Source organism: Gossypium arboreum, chromosome 4 (genome assembly GCF_025698485.1).
Source record: "Gossypium arboreum isolate Shixiya-1 chromosome 4, ASM2569848v2, whole genome shotgun sequence".
In the NCBI taxonomy this organism is placed as follows: Eukaryota; Viridiplantae; Streptophyta; class Magnoliopsida; order Malvales; family Malvaceae; genus Gossypium; species Gossypium arboreum.
The window spans coordinates 16462285-16472802 of NC_069073.1; the positions used below are offsets into that span (position 1 = coordinate 16462285).

Here is a 10518-nt window from a genome sequence, read left to right on the forward strand (position 1 = left end):
AATTTTTTTTTTCAAAACCCAAACAGGAACATAACTCTATCATTAAAAGAATCAATACTGCAAAATATAAACGAAGAGGGAAAGAGTAAAACCTATTTGAAACCATGGGTTCTACTAGAAAAAGTTGAGCAAAGATAAAGGGAAGCATTTGAGAATTGATGGGTGTAACAACCCTTTTTCAGCGATGTCGGAAACAGTGGTTTTGGGACTACAATTTCAATGAGCGAGTTAGTATTTTATTATTTATTTAATATTTACGATTATTTATTAAAGTCATATTAAAATTTGGTTAAGAAATTTTAAGGTTTAAATAGTTAATTAAGTAAAATGACTAAATTGTAAAAGATGTAAAAGTTCATATTTATTAGTTAAATGGGCTAAATAGATATGAAAAGGAAAAGTAATGGACTTAATGGGTAAAATACCATATCATTAGTTAGTGGATGATTATGGATTAGTTTTAGTGTAATTTTGATGATTTTTAAAGGTTAAACTTGTAATTAGGTAAATTTGTAAATTAAAACAAAAGATGATAAAAGAATTATCATCATCTTTTTCCTTTTCTTTGGTTGAAAACTAAAACCTCCATAGCTAAAGAAGTGAAGCTTTTGGCCAAGCAATTTTGGTGTGTATGTGAGTGATTTTGATTCTATTTTTAATTATTTTTATGTTTTTATTATCGTTTTAGTTTAATCTAGATAACCCGAGGGTCAATTCGTAAAATTTCTAAAATGTTAAGGACTTTCCATGAATGAATTGGAAGTGTTTGTGAATTTAGTTGATAAATTATTAAGGTTTGTAGTTAAATATAAATATTTTGTTAAGTGATTTTTTGATGATTTTAATGTTTATGGATCTATTTGAAAAAATAGTAAAATTAAATGAAAATAGGGTGAAATGGAAAAATATGTGGTTATAATAGACTTCTAAGAAAATCAGCTAGCACGGTTTTTCTTTAAAAATGGTAAATATGCAAGTTTCGGGTTTAGAGACTAAATTGTACAAAAGTTAAAATTTTAGGGTAATTTAGTAAAATAATGATGGAAGGGCTTAATTGTATAAAAGTACTTATTTCAGTGATGGAATAGTTTAGATCAAGAAACGCAACAACTGGATTTGAATCAAGGAAAAACAAAAGTATTAGACTAGTTGCCGATTCTATTTTTGCAACCATTTTAGTCGAGGTAAGTTTGTATAAGGATTAAACTTATTAATTGAAGTTTCGAATGTTGTATTTCTAAATATTATACTATGTATAGTTTAGATTGATAGTTGTACAATGTTTTTGGTATAATGGATTAAATTGGGATACTTATTAAATTGGATGTTGTAATTGAAAAATGTGTATTTCATGAAGCATGTATGAAATAGTACAATACAATGTAAATAAGAGACTTGGATATGTAAAATGGTCCCGTTTAAACCTTGTGAATATTTAGGATGCAAATGACATGTCATTAGGGGTTATACGGTTTCATGTGCAGGTCTTTGATGTCTTACCGATGGTTGAGGTCCTGCATTTGTTGCGAATTCTCCATAGCTCGTGTGAGTAGCATTGTGTAGCTTAACATCCCGACCCACAACTGGTGTGAGCAGGTCCATTTCACAGCTCGTGTGAGCATATACAGTTACATGATACAGTTACAACTCTGTGAGCATTTCTCGAGTATCCGATGATATTCCATTTGGTTTAAGGGTAATCAAGGTTTAATTCAAGTATGTATGTATATGAAAAGGTATATGTTATTATAAGATGAAATGGAAAATGTTGATATATATATTCGAAATGAAAATATATATATTGAATGCTTATTGAGTTATATTCCATGAAATGGGTTGGATTTATATGCTTATCTATACACCTACTAACCTTGTGAAGTGGTGTATTTAGGAAAGGAAATTTTGCTCATGATATAATGAAATTATGCTTGGTTTAACCATATTATGTTCGGTAAGTTTAATTTTCATTTATACGAGCTTAGTAAGCACTAGTTGCTTATGTAGTTGTTTTCTTTGTTTTGTAGATCATCGAAAAGTTCGATCAGTTAGAATCTCGTCAGAGCACAATCACACTATTCATCCATCATTTTGGTAGTTCTTGATTACTTTGGCAAATGGTTATAAATGGCATGTAATAGGACTTGAATGTTATCTTGACAACTTGGTTTGTTTTGAGTTTGTGTCAAACTTATCTGTGTCTTAATGTCCTTGATATGTTTTTTGAAATGGTTATTTGGTATGTTTGATTTATGCTTAATGAGTGAACTTGAAATGTTGAATTGGATCAATTTGATGTGTGAATTGTGGTGCTTATTGATGGCATATTGGTTAGACATAGGATGGATGATTTTTGGCATGATTTTGGTGTTCTTGAATGTGTTTTAATCATGTGAAAGTATCTTGAAATGTTTTGGCTTGGTGTGTAAGAAATGGTGTTTGAAATGGCTTGCATTAGGGGTTATTTAGGGAGCACACGAACTAAGACATAGGCTGTCACACGACCGTGTGCCCTTTAAATTTTAAGTGCAAGATAAACCATGCGGTCATAGAGAGTTACACGGCCTGGAGACACGGCCATGTGACCCAACTTTGCATGCACACACAATCTGGCACATAGCTTGTGATACAACCGTGTGAACCTATTTCAAATCCATAATGACTAATTAATTTAATTCAATATTCAAACTTTAATTATTTAATTAATAATAATTCAAAGAACTTAAATTAATTCTGAAGTAATCTTTTGAACTTAGCGAGAAAATACATTCAACACGAATAGTGATACATGTGATTTATTTATCTTATTTCATCATTTTCATTCATTTCTTATTAATATTGGCTCTATATGCAATTCATTCTTGATTATTTCGAGCTAGCGAAGAGATTGTTTGGACATATATAATTAAAGCTCAAATAAATTGTAATTAAGTTCTAGCTTTTTGGCTATTAATTACAACATTATTTAGTTATGAAGTCATTTCACTAAAGGATCGTGACTGAGTGCTCCTTTATTATATACCATTATGAAAGCTACTTATAAAGTGTCTATCCAATGACCTTATCATAAGTGTGTTACCCTCATAAACTCTTTGAGATAAATTCATTCTCTAAATATGATCATCTTTATCTCATGGTAACCATTATATCTTCCTTCATGAAAAGTCAATTACTATCAAATAGTAATTAAATAATTTGTCACAAAGACAAATGACTCATAACCATCTTTACTTTTCATCTATCATGTAATGTTGATGAAAGGAGATCATTTACCCTTTAAATGGGCTATGAATTGCACTGCTATGTAATGATGTTGCATACTGCAGTAATCGTATACCCAACGTACAAACTTTCAGTTCCTTATCTATTTGAACTCAGGTTTTCATTTACATTAAAGTATATGAGTTACACATATACAGTTCATCATCAACTCAAGATTAAGGTATGTCACACTATGAACATTACATGTGAATAAATCCATAAATAGATCTAAGATCTATTCTACTTGGGTCCTATCTAATGTACTGTCAGTTTAATCAGTCACATCTATGTGTCTATCTTTTAGTATTCATTCGCTCCAATACCCAAGATAATGTATCTCCCCAATTTGATTCGATAGACGATATATTAGTCTTTCAATCGATTTCTCAATCTCGAATAGACCAAGGACATGTTCAGATTATCTAATAATATAAGTCATCTTTTTTGTATTATTATCTAGCCATGTAATACCACTTAATATTAGTTAAACGTTAGATAATCAATATTTTATTTTGCGTGCAAAAATCGTTGAGGATAATATATGAAGATATTAATAAAACTAATAGATTTCTATTTAAACCAATTTATTCGAAAAATACAAGTACATAAAAGTAAAATTACTATACTAAGAGCACTAAATCCCAATAAAAAAAACTTAGAAAGAAATTAGAAAAAGTTTTCTAATGAAGGAAATGAGAAAATGGAATAAGAAAGAGGGAGAAACTAGGCAGTTGGTGGGAGAAATTAGAAGAAACACGATTATTCAAATGGGATGAGGTGATAGATGGATTTTTTTTAAGTGTTTCTAATATTATAATTTGCAACTTCATCCCTTAATTTTTTGCGTCTAGGAAATTAAAATAAATTTTAAATGCAAAAGAAAAGAAAAGGTTATTTACCTATATTTAAATTGCAAAAGGCATTTTTAACCAATTTCCTCAATATTAGGAAGAATAGTTCCACGTGTATAGTACGTGTTATCATTATCTATTATTCGAAATTCAAAAGGGAAGGAAGAAATTATTTTCAGAAATCTCTTTGCTTCTTGTTGTAATAGTAATACTACTAGTATTAGGATAATATAGATAACCGGTTAATCCTCCTATTAACCAAAAAGTGGTTAAAAAAAGTGTAGTGGAGATTTGGTTTGAATTTGAATATTAAGGTAATCATTATTATGAGAGTTTTACCTTAATACAATTTTGGCTAAAAAATGATTAGTTTAAAAACGTAAAATGGACAAGGATAACTATGGTTATATAAAAAAAAATAAAAAAATAAATTAATCCTTCACTTAATCGATTAAGGCTTAACTCAGTTGGCACCATTGTTATTGTAATAATCGGGAGGAGGGTTCGAGTGCACTTAAGTATGTTTTTCTTCTATTTTAAGGGTTAGGAAAAAGTTACGAGTAGAAGCATGTATTGTATAAAAAAAAAAAAACCCTCCACCATTATGCCATATGGCATGTGGTGATTGGGTAGACATAAATCAAGTGAGAATAATGAGAAGAGGTGAGCTTAAATTAAAATTAGGAGATAATGTCACATTTGATACTAGTACTTGGACTAAATATCTAATGTGTACCTTTAATTTTAAAAAATTCTAATGTAGTTTTGAACAATCAAACTATGTATTATCATAGTACCTAGAGTTAATACCGTTAATAAGTTCCAAACCAGCTAATGAAAATTTGACACATATAATTTTTTAATCCAAATTACATGAAGATATTATAATACTGGGAGGTATCCATTTACATCGATGTAAAAATTAAAGATGAACCAATAATGGAGTTGATTATATTGAAATTTACCCTTCATTGCAATCATTTTTAGGTTTTCACCACTTCCTCCATGCCATTAAAGATTTGTAGTACGTGCAGACTATCTATGATTGAATCTAAAGCAAGTGTAAACCATATCATCAACAAGATGGAGTTATTAGAAATAACTAAGTTGGTTAAAGAAAATGGTAGTGGGAAGGAAGATATTGCTAACCAAAGGAAGTACCATTATTCAGAGAAAAACAAAAGTGAAAATGAGATAAATTAAAAGAAAAGGCAATGGCACCACCTTTAAAGAAATCAGTAAATCTCTTGGTTCCCATAATATAAAAATAAAATATTGTGAATCCCAAAAAGATGGATGCCCAAAATCAAAACCAAAAACCAATGACGGATAATTTAAAAGTTTTTGATGTAACTAATTAAATTAGCTTATTCACTTTTTATCGATATATTGCACCCACAAATGACCCTTACAAGTCAAAATGGATGGTCAATCTTGCAATCAAATTAAAAAAAATTAATAAATATAAGTTGGAGGACTAATTCAAAACTTGTTTAATCCAAACTAATTAGATTAGCTTATTCAAATTATAATTTATTTGTTGATAAGACAAGAAAACCTTTCCCTTTTTTTTTTCCTTCATCTTTATGATTGATTGATAGGGTAACAAAAAAAGAAAAAGAAAAAGAAAAAGAAAAGGGAATTTGGATTTAGGTTCCGGAAACAAAAAAGTTTTAGTTTTATGTCTTTGAGCTTCCTTTTTCACGTCATTCAATTTAATATTCTTTATGGGACATATAACAAAATTATTTTTGTTCAACATGGATATCGCCTCTTCTAATTCTAACCATTCCACAGCATCGATGTCTCCTTCTTTCAGCTCCAGGGTATGATATTATAATAATACAAGCAAATTGATAAAATTTTTAACAAAAATTATTATTTTTGATTTAACCAATAGAAATTAATTGGTTTACTTTTTATTTAACCAATAAAAATTAATTCATTAATTATTTAAATAAAAATGGCAATTTTCCGACAAATGAATTTCACCATATCATATAACAGAATAAAAAAAGGAACGCGCGCCAGATAGGGGTCGAACCTATGACCTTCTGCTTAGGAAACAGACGCTCTATCCACTGAGCTACAGGCGCTCTATTGACAATCGTGGTTATTAAAACTGTTTTGTCAATATTTTTTTTTTATGTTTTCATAACTCGAATAAGATATTTTTAACTTTTAAGAAAAGAAAAGTTTTATTTTATTTTTTACTTTATAACAAAAGTTGTCAGTTTATGTTCATTTTGATATGATGGCGTCATGGACTAATTCTTCTATTCTTTTAAAATTCTACAAAATGACAAAATTGGTGATGGCTATATAGCATATCTATTCTTTTAAACACCATACACAAATTATATAGAATATAATATCTTTATTGATATACATAAATGGGTAAATTTGATATCTATATATAACGTTTTTAAAAATAATTAAAAATTTAAATTAATTTTTAAATATATAAAGAAATATATCGATTTTGAAGAAAAAATAAAATATACATACTACTAAAAGCACTTTCTTGCTAACTCTAATTATTCTCTAAAAATGACATCTACCTCAAATTTACCCATACATAAATCACTAAATTACTCCTTTTATTTATTTCCTTTTTTATCTTTTATTTTTTTGGCCTTTCTCCTTTTCAAGATAATCATTACAACTTTTGGCTAACCAAGCGTTCCACTACACCAAACCTTAGAACCCAAAAGTAAATAAATAAATGAAATAAGAAGCAAAAAGTAAATGACCAATTTACCACAATCAACTCCCTTACATGATAAGAGGAAAAATCTTCACTTTTAACACTTTGAGTTCAATTTTTCCTTTTAAGAGAAAAAAAAAAAAACTTTTTGAATTGAATTCAATCCAATCCTTACAAGCCACAGTTTTTAAGCTTCCTTTTCTCTCTCCAACTCTTGTCTCCTCAACGATCAGAATACCATATACCCCCATTTGTTTTTCCTTGCTGCCATCTTCATTTTCTCTTCTACATTTTCCCTTAGATCATTTTCTTTTCTTTTTCCAGCAATCCAAACAAAGAAAGCCCATTCCCCCCCCCCCTACTATATCAGTTTTAGTATCCAAATAATCATCTTTTCGTCTTTTTTACTCAATTGGGTCTTTATTTTGTCCAACCATCTTTCATTATTTTGCCATTTATTAGCCTTTTTTTCCCCTCTACTTTATTGCTTTGTTTTTAGTATAAATTCCAAGCTCTAAGCATGGCTTGTTTACAAATCTCTATGGGTTTTAGCTTGTTTTCAAGTTATACATAAATAAAGAATACAAAAACAATTGTTCTTTTTTAAGATTCTCTTGATTCTATAAAAGATTGTCCTTTTTTGATTCTTCAGTTTGTGCTGTTGAAAAGAAAAAAAAAAAAGATTGATTCTTGATTCCCATGAAAATGATTCTCATTTCGATGCTCTCTTAAGCACTAAAAAAAATCTTGCTTTTTAGTTTTTTCATTTTTATTTCATGTTAAAAATTGCTGTCTTTTTTTATGTTGAGGTTTTTATGTTTTTGTTTTTTGTCTATGGAAACTTTCTTTGCAACTTCTTTCATGTCGAATTCAGATTGGTTTGATCAAGAAGATATAAGCAGAAACCCATATTGGACTAGAGAAGAAAACAAAAGATTTGAGAGTGCTTTAGCAATATATGGTGAAGACGTTCCTGATAGATGGATGAAAGTAGCAGCAATGATTCCAGGAAAAACCGTTTCAGATGTGATTAAACAGTACAGAGAACTGGAAGAAGATGTTTTCGATATTGAATCTGGAAGAATCCCAATTCCGGGTTATCTCACTTCATCTTTCACATTTGAAATGGTTGATAATCATGATTTTGAACCTTACAGGAAAAGGTCTAATGCTAAAGGGCCTGATCATGAGAGGAAGAAAGGGGTTCCATGGACTGAGGAAGAACACAGGTAAAATTTTCCCTCTGTTTCTTCTTGTTCCATGATAATTTTCTCTTTGTGTGTTTGTTCAGTGCAGAAATCTTTCACCAGTACACTGCATTGGCAATCTTGACATAAATTCATAAATATATATATGTATGTATGTATAGGCGGTTTTTGATGGGACTAATGAAGTATGGTAAAGGGGACTGGAGAAATATATCGAGGAATTTTGTGATTTCGAAGACTCCAACACAGGTTGCTAGCCATGCTCAAAAATACTTTCAGAGGCAGCTTTCAGGAGGGAAAGATAAGAAGAGACCAAGCATTCATGATATTACTACACTCAGTATCACCACCCCCAACACTGGTTTTTCAGACAATCAATCCGGTCATGTTCTTGCATTGCACCAAAAACTGTCCTCCACCCTTCAAAAAGTAGACCATAACAATGATGCTTCAGCTATGGCTTTGAATTCAAGTCAAGAGGACTGGTTTACATCATCCCAGCAGTATCTCACTGCTTCTAATGGCCTCAGATTTGATGGCCAAAATCTTTATGGCAATGGCTTTCATGGAGCTCAGCCTCCCCAAAGCTCTGTGTTTTAAAGTCTTTTAACTTAGGATATTAAATGTATGAATATGTAAGACAGTTGTTTTCTATTGTATTCCATGTTTCAATTTCAATTCTAATAATGATAAGAAGTGGTTTTTTAAACACGAATATCGATAGAGGAATCCTTCGAATACATAAAATAAACTTGGAAAATACTAATATCCGATATTCACTATCAAAAGCTTAGAACATGGGTGCCATGTCGGAGGGTGATGTGGCCAAATTGGGTGACTCAATAGGCACTGCCCCTTGGGAAAATCCTTAGAATCTGATTGCTTAGTTTGTCTTTAGAGGATCCATTGCGGCCATTGTTTCAGCTTAATGGATACAATATGGGCAAGTTGACCAAAACTTGATTGCCATCATTATTTAGTCGAAGCTGAGTACGCATTCCACTTAGACTTCAACCAGTCATAGAATATGGTTTACATTTTTATTTCTATTCAGTTCTGCTTTCTGCCATCCCAGATTTTCAATGGTGCCAACACTGACTCATTAACATAAATATGTCTTTTAATTTGTGGTTCATTTGAGACCCAAATTAAAGAATATAATTGCCATGTTGAAAAAGAAGAGAAAATCTAGCTTTAAAAATTAGGCAGAATAGAACCACACTCACACTATAGATTTCTCTCTTTTTCCCCTTCCACGTGAATCCTTCTGAGATTCTTCCTGCCGTATTCTAGAAATGAAGCATTATGATTGTGTATGTAACGAAGAAATTCGGACAAATGGAGGAGCGACGCATGTCTAATCTATCTCCTTAAACCAGCAAATAGGCATTCCAAAAATGAAAAAAAAAAAAGGAAAAAGAAAAGGAAGGTCACTGTATTTGTTTTGTTTTACGATTTGCCAACGTGGGATCTACCCCCCACTATTGTTGCTGCTGCAACTACGATGAAATTGGCCGCTAGTGCCCTTACCCATCTCACTTTTACTTGTATTATCTATCATTTTCTGAGCCACAAAATTCCAAGCGTTTTAAAAGCTACAAAGCACACATGATTGAAATATAAAATACCCATGTTCGACATATTTTCGGACATGATAAAAATGGGATAAATTTTAAAAAGAAAAACTAAAAAATATCCATCATGAAAACATACTCAACTTTGTATTATATAAAAATGATAGAGGAGCAGCCTTTGCTTTGCAAGTTGGAGATGAAAGCCGTGTGTTCCCACTGTATTCTAAAAATGATCAAAAACCCTTTAGAGAAGGTTACACCATTTACTTTCTTTGGCCATCTTTCTTTCCTTTAATTTGCACAAAGAAAGTACGTAAATCTACTTTTAGAGATAACATGATCCACATTCATTAACCCCTTTAAAGAAATCCCCCCATCACTACAGCACGAGATATATATATATATACACATATGTATATGCACATGTATATTACATAATGACCTACTTAATTTAATATGCTCATAGGTTCTGGAGTACTTTTTGTCGTCAGATTTTACGTAAGATGCTAAAGTTGTGTTGATATTATCAACAGCATTTATATATTATATAGTGATGGCTAGGTGTAGTTATATTATTCAAATTCATGTATCATATGTCTCATTCTAAAGGGTTCATGGAGGCTACCTTATTTCCATATCTAAATGCAATATTCCATATCTAAATGATATTGCATATGAATTTTCAACTCAAATATTTCTTAAAAAATTTAAATATTGAAATAAGATGGTAGGACCTGCTAGCTTAGTTTCTTATTTATTTATTTAGTATTTGTGGGAATAAATTCAATGCTGTAATTAGACTTGAAAAATAACTTGAGATATTGAAAACCAATTTGAATTGTTTTTGGTTGACAACGATTAGTCCAATTGAGATCTATTTCATTTGTAATTCATTTTATTTTTATGATATAAAATAATTA

General features: G+C 30.4%; 1 protein-coding gene and 1 non-coding gene across 2 annotated transcripts; one reads left to right on the forward strand and one right to left on the reverse strand.

The window, feature by feature from the left end:
* Nucleotides 1-6132: 6132 nt before the first annotated feature.
* Nucleotides 6133-6205, reverse strand: TRNAR-CCU (transfer RNA arginine (anticodon CCU)). The gene has a single exon. It is a non-coding gene; the product is annotated as a tRNA-Arg (tRNA).
* A 717-nt stretch (nucleotides 6206-6922) lies between these two features.
* On the forward strand, nucleotides 6923-8733 carry LOC108460379 (transcription factor DIVARICATA-like). The gene is made up of 2 exons (XM_017759857.2): nucleotides 6923-8045; nucleotides 8186-8733. Exons 1-2 carry the CDS (start codon nucleotides 7618-7620, stop codon nucleotides 8622-8624), a joined length of 867 nt encoding a protein of 288 aa, XP_017615346.1. The 5' UTR covers nucleotides 6923-7617; the 3' UTR covers nucleotides 8625-8733.
* Nucleotides 8734-10518: the final 1785 nt, after the last annotated feature.